General features: G+C 45.1%; 8 protein-coding genes across 8 annotated transcripts; 5 read left to right on the top strand and 3 right to left on the bottom strand.

Annotated features, from left to right (window-relative positions):
* Positions 1–161: 161 nt before the first annotated feature.
* AOL_s00169g74 (uncharacterized protein) lies at positions 162–1415 on the bottom strand (the record flags this gene model as incomplete). Its single annotated transcript, XM_011127431.1, has 2 exons — positions 162–1093; positions 1169–1415. The coding sequence occupies 2 exons, from the start codon at positions 1413–1415 to the stop codon at positions 162–164; spliced, it is 1179 nt and encodes a 392-aa protein (XP_011125733.1).
* Positions 1416–2367: 952 nt separating this feature from the next.
* AOL_s00169g73 (uncharacterized protein) lies at positions 2368–3607 on the bottom strand (the record flags this gene model as incomplete). The annotated part of the gene is made up of 3 exons (XM_011127430.1): positions 2368–2969; positions 3043–3132; positions 3535–3607. The coding sequence occupies 3 exons, from the start codon at positions 3605–3607 to the stop codon at positions 2368–2370; spliced, it is 765 nt and encodes a 254-aa protein (XP_011125732.1).
* Positions 3608–4878: 1271 nt separating this feature from the next.
* Positions 4879–6904, top strand: AOL_s00169g72 (uncharacterized protein; the record flags this gene model as incomplete). Its single annotated transcript, XM_011127429.1, has 4 exons — positions 4879–6005; positions 6088–6236; positions 6309–6442; positions 6521–6904. 4 exons carry the CDS (start codon positions 4879–4881, stop codon positions 6902–6904), a joined length of 1794 nt encoding a protein of 597 aa, XP_011125731.1.
* A 1255-nt stretch (positions 6905–8159) lies between these two features.
* Positions 8160–9674, top strand: AOL_s00169g71 (uncharacterized protein; the record flags this gene model as incomplete). Its single annotated transcript, XM_011127428.1, has 1 exon — positions 8160–9674. The coding sequence occupies one exon, from the start codon at positions 8160–8162 to the stop codon at positions 9672–9674; it is 1515 nt and encodes a 504-aa protein (XP_011125730.1).
* A 1516-nt stretch (positions 9675–11190) lies between these two features.
* AOL_s00169g70 (uncharacterized protein) lies at positions 11191–14099 on the top strand (the record flags this gene model as incomplete). The annotated part of the gene is made up of 3 exons (XM_011127427.1): positions 11191–12289; positions 12620–13429; positions 13510–14099. 3 exons carry the CDS (start codon positions 11191–11193, stop codon positions 14097–14099), a joined length of 2499 nt encoding a protein of 832 aa, XP_011125729.1.
* Positions 14100–14207: 108 nt separating this feature from the next.
* Positions 14208–15915, top strand: AOL_s00169g69 (uncharacterized protein; the record flags this gene model as incomplete). The annotated part of the gene is made up of 5 exons (XM_011127426.1): positions 14208–14508; positions 14569–14759; positions 14821–14943; positions 15005–15329; positions 15401–15915. The coding sequence occupies 5 exons, from the start codon at positions 14208–14210 to the stop codon at positions 15913–15915; spliced, it is 1455 nt and encodes a 484-aa protein (XP_011125728.1).
* Positions 15916–16270: 355 nt separating this feature from the next.
* Positions 16271–16919, bottom strand: AOL_s00169g68 (uncharacterized protein; the record flags this gene model as incomplete). Its single annotated transcript, XM_011127425.1, has 2 exons — positions 16271–16743; positions 16823–16919. 2 exons carry the CDS (start codon positions 16917–16919, stop codon positions 16271–16273), a joined length of 570 nt encoding a protein of 189 aa, XP_011125727.1.
* A 468-nt stretch (positions 16920–17387) lies between these two features.
* Positions 17388–18132, top strand: AOL_s00169g67 (uncharacterized protein; the record flags this gene model as incomplete). The annotated part of the gene is made up of 3 exons (XM_011127424.1): positions 17388–17415; positions 17523–17662; positions 17974–18132. 3 exons carry the CDS (start codon positions 17388–17390, stop codon positions 18130–18132), a joined length of 327 nt encoding a protein of 108 aa, XP_011125726.1.
* Between the last annotated feature and the right edge of the window lie 315 nt (positions 18133–18447).

The raw sequence follows: 18447 nt of genomic DNA, 5'->3' as shown, positions 1-18447 counted from the left end.
TTATAGATCAAGCTTATAAAGAGAGCAGCACCGGGAATCCATGGGAAACACCCATAAAGAAAGCGATTTCGCAGAAAACCTTGACAATCCTATAAGAAGGAAAGAGAAAAAAGAATGAACGCCGTGGAGGAGAATGTAAGAAAGAGAAAAACAAAAAGCCTTTAACCTCCGTTCCAAACTTCCAAATCCATATCCACAACCACGACTTTATTAACCTCCTTGTATGGCCAAGCACTTCTCATGATAGACGCATTAACCATCAAAGTCTCCCCTTCCCTTAACCCAACCCCTCCGAACATCCTAGTCCTCTTCGTAACATCAACTACACTCATCTTCCCCGAGATTCGTTCATCAACTGCACCAGGATCAATCCACTCCATCTGTGCGTGATCATGTGTAAACCCTTCTACCTTCTCCGCCATCTGTTTAGTCCCAATACTTAATCTTCCCTCTTCATCCACTTTTCCACTGCCAGGTGAAGTAATCCTTAGTTTATCCCCTTCTTCTTCGGCTTCAAGGTAGGAACATGCACAACCTTCCTCCATGCCGACCACGTGTTTTCCATCACGCCACATGACTCTTTGAACCCCTCTTCCCTCGTGGATATGCCCAAAAACGTGGAGTTTGGGTCTAATCTTCCAACAAGCCCTTCGGAGCCCTTCGCAGCCTTTGTGGGTTTCGACTGATCCGTGGCGACCAACCGATATTGGCCAGCCGTCCAGGTGTGAATACGGCGGGCCGTGGGTTATTAGTACATCTGTATCCGCTGGGATATCATCCCAGATCTCTTCAGACCTCGTCGCCGGAAAAGGTGGATACTGAAACGCCCATCTACTGCCTTCGCAGAGTTCATTAACCTTTGTGATGTGGATGGGCGTATATGGTGAACCGAAGATTTTGAAATGAGTACCAGGACCGGTAGGAGAAGTGAGGGCTATATGAGCCGATGAGTGGTCCAAGAAGGTAATTGAGGGATGAAGAGTCGGTGGAGCGAACAGAGAAAGACATGTATCAGAGTCTTGTGGATCTTGGGTATGCCAATTGTGTCCATATGAGGTGTAGAACGGGGGGTCGAGGGTTAGCTCGTGGTTTCCTAGTGCATATTAGCTAGATCTAAACCAAAAAAAGCATCTAGATAGTATATGTATATATATATCTTAACACCCACCAGCAATAACAATGGCCTTCTCAACCACACCTTCCTTCACCAGCCTCTCAATCCAATCAACCGTCTTCTTCAACTCCGCATACGTTCCTTGCTTCGTCATATCCCCAGCATGGATCAGCACATCGCCCTTCGGTACCTTAAACCCACCTTGATACGGCGATAAATTATGCGTATCACCCATACATATGAACCTCGTCTTCCTCGTCTTCTTCGTCGACATCGACGGTTCGTCCGGTGGAGGGAACATTAGCGACGAACGTATGTGTTGCGGAGGCAATGTTCGTAGTTTTGGCTTTGAGCGTGAGAAATGCAATTGAGACCGTGATCTCTTCGCTTTCTTCTCTTCTTTGGTTCTTTCGTGGTTGTTCCTTTTAGGAGGTCGGCGCGAAGGCGTGAGAGGGGGGTGGGAGGGGGACCAAGGGAGCCACGTGGGAAGCTCTAACGGCATATGGCATGTATGTCCACGTGCATATACGGATGCGTAATTGTATGACGCTATTCAGTTGAAAGTTCGGTTCAAATGCCAGTGGCGGGTCATGTAGGAGAGTTTAAAACGAGTGGATGCATAGTATCGTGAGATGCAAGGGAACAGGACTAGTCTGGGGCCGATTGAGACTCTTCGGCCAAAGGTGCAACCGCCAGCGACTGCATTTCAGTAGCAACACGGTAGCTCGCAAAATACCACAAGATTGCAAGATGAAATTAATGAAGTATTTTAACGTGGAGATGAAAACGATATAAAAATAAGGACGAATTGAGAAAAAAAGAAAGAGATAAGTGATGGTTGATTTACGTACCTAGGGTAGGGGAAGGTTCATTGAGCGGAGGTTGAGGGAGGTCTACGCATCTATGACTCCAAAGTTACAGAAGACAATGCAATAATTGATGGAGAAACCATTCACGAGCTTACATAGACCTCAGAAAGAATCTTTGATCTTGTAAGAACATTTATGGATTAGGCATTATGATTATTAACAGGATGAAATAATAAGGGAAAAAACGATGAAACAATCCCTCCACTGAGGACTGTCGTATTTGTTGTTGCTAAGAAGTTATTCACATGAAAAGGAAAGATATGTTTGACAAAGGGAAATAGAAAGGACCGATGGGTCCAAATTAGTAAAGTAATAAGAAAGACAGGCCTTCATGAGATAAAATCTTTTCAATACCTTTCCTCCTATAAACAATACCATTTTCCTTTACAAGATGATCATGACGGCGACCATCCCGACAAGTCCAGCAACCATTCCGACGAAACCTCCATTGTTGACAAGGCTGGTAGCAGATCCAGCGTATGGTGGAGGGACGTAGGGAGGAGTGGAAGTTGGGTAAGTGTTGTTACCTGGGTTGTACTCCGTGGGGGTTGGCTTGTTGCTAGGAGGATAGTAGACAGGAGTAGTCGGGTAGACAACTGGGGTAGGAGTCTCTGGTTCATAGAGAGAAGCCGGAGTGGTGTACTCATACGGAACAGGAGTCAAGGTTGGAGTGTAAGGAACATACCCGGCAACTCCATCGGAAGAAGGTGTAGGTGGGCAAGAGGTGGTAGTAAGAGTAGTCCAATACCCAGCCTTGGAGGGGGAAGATTCAGGTCCATAAGGCTCATAGGTAGAGAGCGAGACGGTGAGAGTGGACTCAAGGATGGAGGTAACAGTGGTGGTTGGTTCTTCCTCAGGTCCAGATGAGTAAGAGTAACCAGTAGGGAGGGTAGTCTCAACTGGCTCAGAAGAAGGGCCATAGTACGCAACGGTAGTAGGCTCGACCTTTGACTTGTGGCCATATGGAGCTGAGTGAGAGGGCTCATCTGAAGAGGAAACAAGGGGAACTTAGCCTAGGAACTTGCTAGGAAGCAGCGAGCAAGAAGAAAGAGTACTTACAGGGAACAGTCGACTTGTTGTAGTCATAGGGAGTCCAAGTAGCAGTCTCACACTCAGTGGTGGTAGGGACTGGCTCGATGGACTTGGATTCTAGAATCCAGTTAGCATCGGCCAAAAAACATTACCTTCAATGTAAAGAGCAACGAAGAACGGATGGTGGACAGATTGAAGTTTTATGAAATCAATATATTGACGATATAGTCACGAAGGACTCGATGATTTCATGATGAAGCAAATGTTTGCTTTATCATCATCACCGGCGTATCATCACTATGATGGGGATCTTTTCTACTGCTTCCGAGAAGGTTTTGTTGACGACCAGCTAGAAAAGCAATGAAGCCAAAGGTGAAACCAACTTAAAACTTACCCCGAGGAAGCAGAGAAAGCAAGTAGAGGGGAAACCGAAGTGAAGACAAAAAAGAGACGCGTCTTGAAGCTCCCTAGGGAACCACAATAGGGTGCATCGATGAAAATAACTAAGCTAAAACTTACCCTGTCCATAAGGAGCCGCCATCGCTCCAACGCTCATGAGAGCACCCAAGAACAAGACAACGGTAGACTTCATCTTGATGAAAGGCGAGAAGAAAGAGATGAATCGATAAACGATGGATAGCAGGGTTAACGAAAGTCGTGAAAGGGAGGATGAGATGGGATGAATGAAGAAGGTTAAGGTTGGTTGTTCGAGAGAGGAGGAGATGTGTGTGTGAGCAGGGTGAAGAAAGAAAGAGAAGGAGAGAGTCTACAACTCGAGTTGAGTGGGGGGGTCCTTTTATAGGCAGCATTTGGACTCAACTCATTGCGAGCATCTAGATTGTCTATAACACGACTCTCCGGGGCCCCAGCCCTAGTCACCGTTACGACATCATAGGGCTTCTTCTCCTATACTGTAAACCCTAGGCTCGGCATTTGCTCATAGATCAAGCAATGCCCTAATTACGCTCCGTAGTATAGTATAGCTAGTATCCTCAGCAGAAGTCTTTGCGCCCCACTCTAACAGGATCTATCAAGATATAGCAAAGTCTCTCATGTTTTGAGGATATCTTCAAAGACTTCAACCTTCTATATTTCTTGAGTGTTTAATTGATAAAACCATAGTAGTGGAAGGTCCTAGATACTGCTAAGCACTTGGTTAACATACCTATAGGTACTTGGATAACCACATTCACCTCCTGGGGGGTAACTAAAGAAATATATCAATTTAAAATTGGATTATGTAGCCTCACAGTCAAAGTAGAGACCGATTCAATAGACTCCTAAAATTTCAAAAGTTAGTTCCACTCAGCTATATACATGATTGGTGCGGATGAGTGTTGAACTCATTTGTTTTTCTATAGCCCTATGCTCTGCTAGATATCAGAGCCATGCTTCATTTCTTCATCTTTGAGAGCTTATAACACCCTATTAAATACTTAATATCCGGAATCTGGTAGCAATGGAATCCGTTCCATAAGTTGTAGCTTGACACTATTCATAAATATCCTCGTATGGACAGGAATATAATACCTACAATACATCAGCTATGAAAGGATGAAACGATATCAATATCATTGTCAATTGCTCACCTTCAAGGTAATTCAATGAAATATACTTTGCACTTCTTCTAAATAGTCCCAGTAAACTTAGAAGCAAAGATACTAGATATATCGATATCTCTTTATCTTCGATCGTAGCCCGACCCAAATATTCCATTCAATTAAAAATTTAAAACTCCACCTCGAAACGAACAAACCAAATAGATATATCGATAGAAAGTAGTCATCTATTTTTACTTTAACGTAGATATTCCCGTTAGTCCAAAGCCGCCAGATACAGGCATATATATAGAGGTAAATAAAGATGTCTAGAAGAGCAGGAGGTTCAAAGCTTCGCCTACCAACCCTAGAAGAGGAGTATGCTGAATCATCTAGTTCGCGACGAGCTGCGCATGCGGACTCATACTATGCAAATGATCGAAGATCTGAATACCGCCGTTCGCGGGAGCCACAGCAACCACAGTACTATGGCGGCGATAATCTCCAACTTGAATCCCCATCACCACCTAGGCCTATAAGTACTACCCCCAAAAGATCAGAAAAAAAACCAAGAGTAGAGGGCTCCAGTAGTCGCAAATCATTGGGATTTTTTGGAGCCCTGAAGGAACGAAGAAAGGAAAAGGAAAAGGAAAAGGAACGGATAAAGCTTCTCAAACAAGAAGAAAAACTGTATGGGCCGTCTCAACCACATGTAGCAGAACCACATAGGACCCCATCACAGCAGGCTGCCGGGCACAGCCAGCGTTACCACGAAACGGAACAGAGAGTACATAGGACCAGAAGAGAGTCTCAAGAGGTCAGCCAAGGTTATGAAAACGAAGTACTAGCCCAAATGCAAGATCTTGAGTTAGAAGAAGAGCCTTCCTCACAATACGACCAATACCCTACGGACAAACGAAATTCTCTGCCAGAACTTCAAGCTCGTCAACGAAGGGTCATAACCCAGCTTCCATATGATCGCCCTGATCCTCGTCGCAGAACTGATACTATTAACTTCAATGATGCAGATTTTCCAGATCATGGAGACGCTGGATTCCCCAAACCGTACGAATTACCTTCAGTCAGCGGTTTCAACGAGGATCTTCGCATCGTCAAAAGACACAACGCCGGTTGCTTCGGAGCAACTGCTATTTTAGAGGTTCGAAATGATTCATCTTCAAGTGTGACGAGAAGTTGGTATGAACATGTTCCCGCCAGAACAAGAGTAATCGCGAAGAGAATAACTGCGTGTGATAGAACCCGTGCCAGATCGTGGAAGACAGAGTCAGACGCACTCAAAGTATTGGCTTCAGTACAACCAACGTCAGAACACATCCTAAAGATCTTTGGAAGGTTGGCGCCGAGCCGTGGGGACCCCTTCGGGCATATCTTCACGGAATATTGTAGCATGGGAGATGTGAGTGAGATATTGGGGAAATATGTAACTCGTAGGTGAGTTTAAATCCAGTGCCCGGAGGTATAAAAACTTACCCGAATGCGCTAACTAATTCTTGCTGCCTTCGCCGCAAACTAGAACTTTTATGCCAGAAGGATTTTTGTGGCAGATGACTATCGACGTTTCGAGAGCCCTCCTCTTCCTTAATAGAGGTATAACGAAGAGGAATATGCAAGGGCGTCCGGGGTGGACGCCAATGGTCCATAACGATATCAAAATGAACAACAGTAAGTCTCCTGCCCTCCAACTTTTTATATATCGAGTAGTTAGCACATCCTGCAACTTGTCTTACCAATTAGCTTATGCAGTTTTTGTGAAACCTCGCCCAGACGGTTGGAATAACATCTACCCCCTTTTTGTCCTCGGAGACTTCGGTCTTTCCAGTTTTGAAGGCCAAGCCGCATATCCATCCTGTCCTCCATTTATGTCACCAGTAAGTCCAACTTCGAGCTCTCCTAACCTTCTAGCCCCATACTCGACTAACATAGGCCCAACTACTTCTAAAACGTAGCAACGAGTCAATTCATTTTATAAACCAACACCAGCTGTGCACAAAGATGACATTTACTCCCTCGGTACCACTCTTTTTGTCCTCTCTAACGGGTATTTTCCATTTGAAGTGTCAGATGCACCGGACCGCGAACTGAACTACGACAAAAGAATTGATCATAGGAACCCCTACCGTAATGGATTTTGTAAGCTTATGAATAGGTGCACGTCCAGAAATCCTGACACAAGACCTACCGCCCGTGAAATGATTAGAGAAATGATAGGGTTGATCGAGGCGAAAGGGTGGAGTAAAGAAGGGAGTAGGGATAGATTTTGGAAAGTGGAATGGATGCCAAAGAGTAAGGCTGCACGTTGGAAAGACAAAGATAATAATGTGGAGATTTGAGAGAGTTTGTATTATTCCGGTCTCATATATAATAGTACCTTACAGCAACTGTCTGGAGTTAGTCTAGTTTAGACGGGTGATCGAGAGCCACTAAAACGGAATTCATGTTGTCTACTACCTGTTATATAGACTCTAATCACGTCAAAGGATCCTAGTACGCTGATTGCCATATACCAGTAGTACGTTAAAAGAGCAACCGGTAGCCACTCAGGGCGTATTTTAACTCTGCCTCTATAACAGATCCACACGAGACTGGGACTAGTCTCGAAGCTAGCTGCGCCAAAATCGCTCCGAAAATGCGAATGAGAGACGTTCCAATTGAGTGCGCAGCGCTAACAACATAACTTTTTAGATGTTTGCGTTCAAACTACTAGGCTGAGGCATGAGACAAAGTGCGAAGTTTGGTTCGAAATAAGGCCCAAGCTAGTATAAGCTCCTAAGATAAAACGCTCTCGATCCAATTTTCCTGTTAAAAAATGGAGTTGCTATACTTACCGTGCCAAAAAGTGGTCCCAGCACAGTACAATGGACTGACCAACCGACTGCGCCCGGTTGAAGTGATAGGGATTTAAATATTTACAAGGATTTATTTGCGAAGCCTGATTTGAGGCAAATTTAAAACGGAACAACGGCGATATATACCTAGGTATATATCATGTTGGTGGCATCATCATGCGCAGCCCAAGGGATGGGAATGTTGTAACATATCTACAGTTAACGTGATCTGAATACGCGGTCTTATTACCCGATCAACAGGTCAGCGGTTTCCAGTTTTATATTATTTTAGCTAGTTCCAAGGCAGGGGCTTCGATAGCTCACTTAAGTATATTAAGTAAGTACCTACTTAAGTAGGTAAGGAGGTATATAAGCATATATAGTACCTGAGTATACTGGTAGCTTTTGCTCATGACATAGCAAGTCTTCCTGGCACCACACGCTCCAACGAGTTCATTACTCTATACATACACCCCAAATTCAATCGTCGACAGAAACTGTCTAGGAGGAAAAATATAATACGTAGGTACAAGATATATCGACATCAACTTGCTACACTTGTAGACTTTTATAACCCTAAATAATCTAACTTATATGTATGGAAATCACTAGGAAAATCACCGGCCCTCGTCGACGTCTAGAGGAACATCACCTCGACTAAGAATCAGGCTTAATTAACAAGGCTTAAAGAACTTAAGTAAGGAGTACTGGCTTGAATTCTGCGAGCTGGAGCCTTGTTTTCCTAGACTCATCGGGCAGAATGCGCTATCCGAGATTCGTAAAGTCTGGGATCTGGTTTCTCATAATCTCGCTGTCTGGGGTAATCACCGCACCACTACAGCCCGAAGAATCGAATTCCGGATCAGCAGCGATTCTGAACACATTCCCAATCCAAAAGGATGAACTATTTACAGCTTCAATACAATATCCATCATTGACATCAAACAAGAATTCCGGGGAATCCAAATTGTTGAGAAAGAAACGCAAAGGTGCTACCGCACCGACTATACCGGAAACGACACTCTCCACCGACGAATTTACAAGGGTTGACACCCAAGATAAATTGGATGATACGTCCTTATCGCTAGCTATAGGTGAAGAAATCATATGCGACAAAGGGCTAGACGCAGCCTCTTCACGTCACAACTCAAATTCTCATAAACAATTAACTTTACAGCCCTTCATCGGCTATTCGGACTCTTCTAGTAGTCTCCAAAGCGCGAAGGTGAAACTTCCTCTGCCCGAAAGCGATAAGGCCTCAAAATCACTTCCGCCATCAGCGCCCCCTTCGGAGTCATTTGTTCAGACTATTCGAAAACGAACTACAGCGGACGAAACAAACCCCAGAGCGAAAGAAGCGACGGTATGGCAAGACCCAACGGACGTGAAACCTACCACAAAAGAGGAAGGGAATAATAAAAATACCATAGCTACCCCTACCCACGGGAAAGCTGATGAGTCGAGACCCACAGTGTACAAATCCGTTCAAGATGACCTCGAGGCCAAACCTGGCGAAAAAATGCTACCCGTTTCACCACGGAACCCTGGTGGGGAGGTGAGAGTTAGATGGCACATTATCTGTGAGCCCATGGAGCGGATGCTTGCAAAATTTTATGAAGGATACTTTCCACGACAACATGAAAGTTGGTGGCGTGCGAGACTCGACCCCGGGTACGATTTAGCAGGTGATTTCAGAGCTTTCGAAGCACGATGCCGTACTCAACCCTGCGCATGTCGGGCGCAGGGCACGTGGGCGACGAGATTCACTTGTGTGAACCCCGAGGGTGACATCAACCTATCACTTTCACAGATGCAAACCCTGTCATCCACCTGCAGACGCCGACATGGCTGCAGGTGTGAGGCCGAAGGATATACCGATCCTCCAGACCCGCCTATTCCACAGCCAGTCGATGAACCTTCTAACTTTCAAGGTGGGCTCCGCGAACCAGGAGCCCGTGCCAACGAAGCCTATTGGAGTACGGTCAACAAGGCATTCTCCGATTTTTCCAATTATCGTAGCGGGAATAGGCAGTATACACATGAACAACATGGCGTTATGGAGAGTTTACCTACGGAAAGCTATTTGGCTCCCGGAACCAAGGAGCCATTTTACTTAAGTGGGCCAGAAGGGTACCGAGAGGTCGCCCCATGGTCATCCTTCACTGATTTACGTTCTGTGCAAGGTCTCGGCAGCACGTTATCTAAAAGATCAGCGGGTTCCGAAAGTGGTGATAAATCAGCCGAACAGGATGAGGCGAGTCAAGAACCCCGATGAGTAGAATAACCTCCCAGAGCAAACTTTTGAATATTACTATTAAGTAATTACATTACTTCTGGGGCGGTGCTGCGCAGGAGCCAGAGACAATATACACCTGTATCTACAATAGATAACCCCCCGATGTGCGCATACACCTGCCCAATCGTTGTTGCCACTTGTTCAAATCCACAAACCTATCCAACTGGGCCGCATAAGAAAGATCTAGCACACTCTCTTTATTTTGTTATATTTATTCGGTTCAAAGAGGGAGAAACTAGTGATCCGCCGCCCTTAAATTTTCCAACGCCGCAAATATTCCTACCTCGAACAAACCAATGAATTGTCAAACACCGAACTATCCTCACACCCTTGCAGAGGCGGCGAAGACACTCACGTACCCAACACGGTTTGGTTACGAGACTGGACACTCACGACGCTATTCCTTCTCACAAAGTTTATAAACACCCCAATACTATCATTATGTCTAGTGTATTCAGTCTAGCCATACTTTTCGTGCTCAACCCAATGAGTCATGCAAAGTTTATTAGTTCAATTTAATTCTCTCTTTTTTTATAAGGATATTAGCATTCAAGATGTACTTTCAATCCCTTTCTATTCTGTATAACTAGCAAATAGCACGCGTCACGAGAACTCTCGTCTTATATTTCGATATTTAATTCAAAATTCCATAATCCTGTTGCGGGGTAGCCCCTCCTTTCTCTGTGAGAGCCACTAGTTCTGCAATGGCCGGGTGAAAGGAAGGATTACCCTAATCCTCCCAACATCTGTGTCTCGTTCTCTTCCTAGCAAATGTTTGGGGATAGGGGACAGCCTCGAAGCCGAGGTGTTGATAACTATTAGCGTAATCATTCTTGTTTTTTTCAAAACACTACCTCCCAGCTAGCAAGATCGTAAATACTTTGTACTTTTAAAAGGAACAAGTAAGAAGACATATATCATGCGCATGGCTCCGAGACTATACGCGCATAAGGATCCAACGGTGCGGTGTGCTGAGCTGTAGTTGCGTTGCGGGGTGTTGGATCTGACCCCTGCCTATTTTGTGTGACACTCCCCGATTAACGTATGATGGCTGAGTCAGTGCACGTGCAGGCGGCTCTTTAAACAACCAAGCTACCCGACACCACCAACCGTGAGATCTGTTCTATTCGATAATCAGATCGCGGACCATACAGGCCATATAGCTCATCATTTAAAAGATCTGAATCTAGAGTTTGGATACGATGGCTCCTCCGGTAGTAATAACGTACGTACAACCCCACGTGCCACCCACCACAAAAATTCCTAAACACAACTAACAGCTTCAAATCCTCCAAATTACAGCTTTCTAGGGACCTCATCAGCTGTGCCATCTCTTACCAGAAACCATTCTTCACTTTCTATAACCCTGCCCTCCGGTAGTACCTACCTCTTCGATGCAGGTGAAGCAACACAACATCAATTGCAAAAAGTAGCGGGGGGTTTCAAGCTCTCGAGTCTTAGACGGATATTTATCACACATATGCATGGAGATCATATGTTTGGGATTGTGCCATTGCTTTGTACACTTTTAAACGGAGCTGGGGGTACCGTGGGAGTCGAGGATCCCAGGGTTGTGACTGCCACCGGGAAAGAGGGAGAGAGAAAAAGGGAGGCAGATTTTGAGGTTTATGGACCAGAAGGATTGAGAGAATATATCAGGACTTCGTTCCGATTGACGAGAAGTCTTTTGGGTGGGAGCTATGTTGTACACGAGTTACATTCCCAAACAGACGGGATTGAAGAGCGTGCGAAGGTGAAGGATACAGCTGAAGATATGATGCCAATGGAACTACCCGGTTACAATATATTCCCGGACAAAGACGGATATTGGAAAGATATCTTATCGTCAACAGAGTCATCGCAACCAATGGAGTGGGAAGTATCAGCTGGCCCGATATTACATTCCGTCCCCTGTCTTGGGTATGTTCTCACAGAACCACCGCTACCGGGGAAAATTACACCCGATTATAGGGAAAGGATTATGGTAAATAAGGAAGCACTTATAAAAAGCGGGACTAAAAATCCCATGTCGTTATTATCAAAGGTTACAGCACTTGGAGAAGGGGAGTTTATCGATTTACCGAATGGTGATAGACTTATGAGTCCACCGGTTCGTAGAGGGAGGAAGATTACGGTCCTGGGAGATACTTGTGATTCCTCACCGATTACGAACCTGGCTAGTGGGAGTGATGTCCTTATTCATGAAGCTACCAATGCCTTTTTGGGGGACAAGCTTGGGAAAGAAAGTAAGGAGTATAAGGAAGGCGAAACATATGAAGATGTTAAGAGGAAGACAATCGAACATGGGCATTCTACGCCTGAAATGGCAGCAGAGTTTGCAGTTACGATTGGGTTGGGAGTTACCGGTGGGGTATTAGGAAGGGTTATGGCCGAAGAAAGCGGAAAGAAGGGGAAGTCGAAGGGGGTTGAAAAGCCAAAGGGCGTTCTATTGCTGAATCACTTCAGTTCGAGATATGCGGATCCAAGAAGTAGTGATGCTGCAGCTGCCATAATGGAAGCTATTCGAGAATCTGCTGCTGGAATATTCCAAACTGCAAAAGATACCAAGCCGGAGAGTACCATAGATGTTGTATGTTCGTATGATCTGATGCAGTATGAAGTTAGAGCCAGCGACTAAATACATATATAAAGTACTCTGAATATAGATAGTACCTATTCTACAACTTATATGCTTTCATGGGTTCTAATAAAAACACTTCAGTTGTGAATACCCTGATAAACTCCCCAGAAAAGTAGTATTGAAGTTCTGTAGGTCACTAGTCTAGTTGTTAGAGTGAAGACTAAGTACCTAGCAAAGTGTGGACCGCGCCTGCAATATAGACAGTGTTTACGCCTATGATGTTAGTGTGTCAATAGATAGGAGTGGTGTTGACCAAAATTTGCTAAGACTGGACACACACCAGCAACGTCCTCCTCTCCGTTCATCCTCACAACCAACCAAACTCCTCAGCGACACGACGATTCCATCGCCATCTCCATCGTCATCACGACTTCATCATCGTCATCATCGCGACCAAACGCTCTAAAAGCAGTCACAGAATCAAACAAACGTCCCACAATGGATCCAAGGCACCGAATCAACTTGCCTCCTCGACTGCAGCTTTCTCCAGCAGATTTCACACCCGACACCCTTCTACCTGCTGGTGTTACCCCCCTCTGGCAGCAACGACTTTACTCACCTTCATCTACTCCTCCACCTCCCCATTGTCCTTCTTCACCAGAGATCGCGTATTACAATAACAAGTTAACCTATCCTACTGGTAATCCTGAACCTCACTTTGACCCTGTCGTCTCTACCTGCACGATTGTTTGCAAACACCTTAACAAAGCCTACCTCGGCCTTGAAGATCCTTCCATCGTCTTCAAGGGCTTCTTCGAAAACTTAGCTTCAAAAACAGCGCGTCAGAACGATAACGTAAGTAAAAATCAAAACGACGGAGATATGGATGCTCTTCGTCGCAGTATGCAAAGGGTCGGGCTAGGTGAGGCCAAAGACCAAGATGAATCCGAAATCGAAATTGACGAAGATGAATACACCATCCCACTTGAGGGAGATTATCGAGAGCATGCTCGTACCTTGATGCTCAAGATGTTGAGCAAAGGTATTGGTGCTATGCATAAAGACAAAATCCAACGCGTCAACGAAATGATCAACGACTGTATGTTGAGTCCCTGGGATGAAGTCGTCGGTATCACCCTTTGGAACCTCTCTCGTAAGTTTCTCTTCATCATTCTCTTCGTATGCTTTTTTACTTCATCGGAAACCTTGTTAACAGAAATCTCAATTTAATAGGCACCAATCCATTTGTTCATCAAAACCCAACTACTAGATACCTTGATGGTCTCTTTGAGGGTTTTCGCGAGATGTGGATCAGAATTTGTGTCTCCAACCAAGGTAAAATCGATTTTGCAGAGGCTGTCTGTCGTTACCTCCACAAGAGTCAGGCAACAGTTACCAAGATGGACTTTGAAATCCTCCACCTCCATGCCAAAACTTTCTTCCTTTGCAGCCATGGATTTTGGCTCTACGGATACCGCTTGTACCGCGAAAGCGTTGGCTATCCACTCGGCGTTCACTGCGAACATACCTTGATGGACCGCGAAAAGACTCCAAAAATGTTGGTTGATTACGCCCTTACCCTTCTCAACAACCATCTTTTTGATACTACCGACGAAACGATCGAACTTCCAATGGAAATCATTGATTCCGTTGGATCCTGCATCAAAACCCTTACTCAAATCTACGAGAGCCAAGAAAGTAATGACCACAACAAGACTCTCATTGACCATTTCGCCCGCAACTTCTTCTCTGCTGGCCGTCAAAGACTCATTAACTATTGCCGAGTTGCCACTCAGTGTCTTGCCTTTGACGATGTTGTTTAGGATACACTCGTCAGCGCTGGTGAGCGTCTGTATGGACTCGATGATTTTCCCCCCCTCGAATGGCAGCGATCTGTCAAGATTCGAGCTCCAGTCATCACCGAATGCCCAATGGGTATCTTTGATATCCGACTTGGGGATAACGGCATTCGCTTCCGCCTTCAATATTTGTTGGCTATGAGAGAGAAAGAAAAGATCCCTGATTCGGCCATCAAGTCCCTCAGGAAGTATTTGACTAAACTTGACCCCAAGCATGTTTTGAGAGAGTGTTCCGAGGTTTTACCAGCAGACTATCAAGGAGACCCACAGAACCTTCCCAGAAAGGTTGGAGAACATCCTGACGTTCTTATCCGTCTCATCTTGCTTTACGCCTACCTTCGCTCTCCGGAAAGAGCTGCCAACAGTGGAACTCGTAAGTGAAGTCTCAGAGATATATCTCAATATATATATATATATGTTAACGGTACACTAGCTCGAGGGGAAGTCAGACCCAGCCGAACCATCATTAACCTTCTCTGGTGGGTTTTCGTCAAGTATGCGTACCAGAACACCGAGCCACTCTACTTGCCCCAGGCTATCAAGCTTCTTACGAAATATGAGGAATGGTTCATCCCTCTCCTGAAAGAAAACTGGGAGGAGGATCCCGACAGATGTTGTGATATTGTAAGTAGAACCATGTTTGCATATCCATAGAAAACTTAGATACTGACATTAGTTTCTACAGATGATGGGATGGTTCTTGAACGGTCTCGAGAAGTATGGTACGTTAGTTCGCCATACTGAACCGCAAAACCACCCGGTTATGCGTCAGCTCTTCCGCCACAAGGTTGGCATCGAGGTAGCCATCGTAAGTTATTCTATTGGTTCCATTGTTCCCTCTACGGTAATATATTCTAACAGGATCTTAGAGCTTGCTTGACTACCAACATCAGGATGATCGCATCCCAATCTTCGATCCTAACAAGGACCGTGTCATCATCTCGGCATACACCTTGTTCTACTATGCTGTGAAGGTTAGCCAAAAGTATCATGACGAGGAAGTCATCATGGCGACCATCAAGACGATGGCGGGGACGTTTTTGAACGTCAACTACTTCGACGTCCCGGAGGACTACAGAGCAAAGGGGTACGATGGGCTCCGAAAGATGGGGATGGAGCTTCTGGGTGCGGCCAACGAGGCCGCCCTAGAGAACGCTGCGATGAAGTGTCGCACCGAAACCGGATGGAACAACAGTACGTATACCCTCTTGTTTATATCACTAATACTGAGACAACATGCTAAAAGTATTTGCGAATATATATAGTCCGGGACACTTTGGTCAGCTTGTACGAACGCTGCCGCCGGTGTGCCGAGCACGCCTTCAACCCTCCCCCGAACATCAACGGGGACCACTACCAGGAGATCATTAAGAGGTTCAATGACTCCGCCGTTTGCATCACGCAGGTGCTCGAGCTCCTGCTTATCCTCATCCCACGCGATCGCCTGATGCGCCTTCGCCTTCGCCACTACGACACGACGACGACGATCTGCAAGCTGATCGACATCTTCGTGTCCAAGCCGGACACGGCTCCGGGGTCACACAGGCGTGTGACCCCAGTCGCGGCCTTCTCGCGGGTCCCCAAGCCCGCCCGTGAAAACTTGGGGCAGATGATGAAGTGCTGTGCAAAATACTTGCAGGCACTGTACAGGGAGTGGTCCGCCGATGATGTCGTCAGCGGCGAGATGATGGTCCAGAGGGACATCATCTTGGAGTTGGCGGCGGAGGGGGACGTGGCGGGGGAGTTGTTGTTGCGGGCCGAGAGGGCCACCCGTTTTTAATTTTAATTTTTTTTTTTTAACCAAGAATTGCTGTTGCGACTGTTAGTCGCAAAGATATATTAATGAAAATGGTTGTTTTTTTTTCTAAATCGGATTATATACTTTCGTAGATTCGTAAGTTAATCAAGTTGAGGTTCAAGGTAAATTGAGTTAAGTGAGTGAAGACCAAGCTGAGATTATAAACTCCTCCTACCCCCCCCCCTCCATCTCTATCATACATCGCCAACTTCTTACCGACCACTTACATACATATCCATTCCATCCCACATATCAGCTCCCATTAGTATCTACTTACCCACTTACATACTAAGTAGACCACAAAAACCCCCCAGAGACAATATTACTAATAAAAGACCTAATCAAAATTAATCTTATCCGCCAAAAGCACACCATACCCAATAGTCCCCACCACGCTTCCCAAATTAAACAAACTACTAATCCCATGCCACATCCCAAACTTCTTATTCAAAGTCCTCATCTCATCACTAACCCTAACCTCTTCATTCTCCTTATCCCCACCCCTCTCAGCTCCCTCGGTAACCCCCGGTAATTTCCTCCCATCGTAACTTCTACCATCGAATACCTCCTGTTCCTTCCTCTTATCCATAGTTCTGGTGGTAAAAGGGCCGGCAACAACGGCGTTTAGGAATGATGTTGCGAGAACGGTTAGGAGGAAACCATAGGTTTTTGAGGGTTGGAGTTGTTTTAGGGATGTTGGGGTTGTGAGGAGGAGGGCGAGGGAGAGGATTAGTTGGAGAGAGAAGTAGATTGGGAAGAGACGACGTTGGAGGGCGCTGAAGTAGGCGCGGGGGAGGACGCGGAAGGAGACTTTTTTTAGTGTAAGTTAGTAATTTAGATTTATTTATTTTGTACAATTGTATGTATGTATGGTGAGGGGAAAACGTACTGATGCCGCCGATGAAGGAGTGCCAGATTTGAGTTCCGAAGAGGAAGCTGTAGGATAGCAGGTGGGAGGCTGCGTAGACGGTAGATATCAATGGCATTTTGAAAAATTTCTTATTTCTCAAAGATTTGATTACTATAATTTTTTATTTTTATTTTTTGTCAATATCAATATCAATTGAAGTTGAAGTTGAAGTTGAGGTTAGAAGTCCGTTGGAACAGTCGGAGCAAGATATCTCCGATGGAGGTCTGGGCGTCACGCCATGACCAATATGACGTCCATGTGTTGTCGCGTTGTCCATCTAATCCGTTTGTCATCATCCAACCTTCCAAAAACAGACAAAACTCCAAACCGGCCAATCGAACAACATCCGATTTCAATTCAATGCGACGACTTTCGAATATAACAGAAAAGTGACCTCACAACTGACTTCCGACAACTAAGAAGCCACCCACCACCCAGAGGAATCCCAAATTCCCAGCTACCCCCCCCTCCTCGACGGCCATCGACAAAAAAAAGGGGGACCTCCTTCATATTCCATACATATACACATTCATCCTCCTGGACAATGGCGTCAGGATACGGTGCCACCGGCGGTACATATAATCCCCTTCCCCCGACCTTCAAAACCCACCTTACATACCACCATTCTACTATCCATAAAAGCCACATAAAGCTAACCAAAAACCGTTGACAAATATAGGTGTAACACCCTGCTTCCCTTTCTGGCAAGATTTCCTGGCCTGCTACATCATGAACACGACGAAATACTCCGACGCCGGAAAACTACTTTGCCGGCCTTATCGCGACGATTATTACGAGTGTTTGCATCATACTAAGGAGGTTAGTCTGTTATTCTCCTGCTATCATTGTTCCCGACATGGAATGGAATTGTTGTGGTTATGGGTTGTTATAGTGGTTGAAAGGGTTGCTGGAGAGGAAGAGGGGGTTATGGAGAGATTCTATCGAATGGATATCAGACGAAGAGAACGGAGTGAAAGGAAAGGCATATACAGATATATACTTCGACGAGAATACCTTTATAAGCCTCCTCTACCAACAGAATCATCCAAAACAACCACTCCAAACCCCAACCTCAAACACAAATACATAAATACATACATACCATACTAACAAAAAAATGATCTATACAGATGGACAAAGTCGTCAAAATCAACGACGCAATCCGCCGCTACGAAATGGGTCTAGGTCACGTCCGTGACGACGCAGCAATGAAGAAATTAGGTTTAGTAAAAGGCTCTTACGATTCCAGTAAGACAACGGTTAACCCCGGTGGTCCTTGGAAACACTAACATCGCTCCCCGTCGTCCCAAAATTATTATTTATTTTAAATAATAAATATTTTTGGTTTTTCAATATCCCTCTTTTTTTTTTTCTTTTCTATATTCTCGAGAAATATGGTATGGTATTCAATGAGAAAGATATAAAAAAAAGGAGAGGGATTGACGACGGGAGAGTATGTTGGGATGCAATGTATGTATGTATATACCCTCTTTTTTTGTTCATTTCTACTTTCCTATGTATTTATCTCGAAAGTACACAAATGAAGAAAAAAAACTTCACAAGATAACCGTTTTTATTATCTTTATAAACGACTCTCCTACAAA

The sequence above is a fragment of the Orbilia oligospora genome, assembly GCF_000225545.1.
Source record: "Orbilia oligospora ATCC 24927 unplaced genomic scaffold scaffold00169, whole genome shotgun sequence".
NCBI classification, from domain to species: Eukaryota; Fungi; Ascomycota; class Orbiliomycetes; order Orbiliales; family Orbiliaceae; genus Orbilia; species Orbilia oligospora.
Note: the sequence above shows the minus strand (reverse complement) of the source record. Positions and strands in the feature narration are given on the sequence as shown.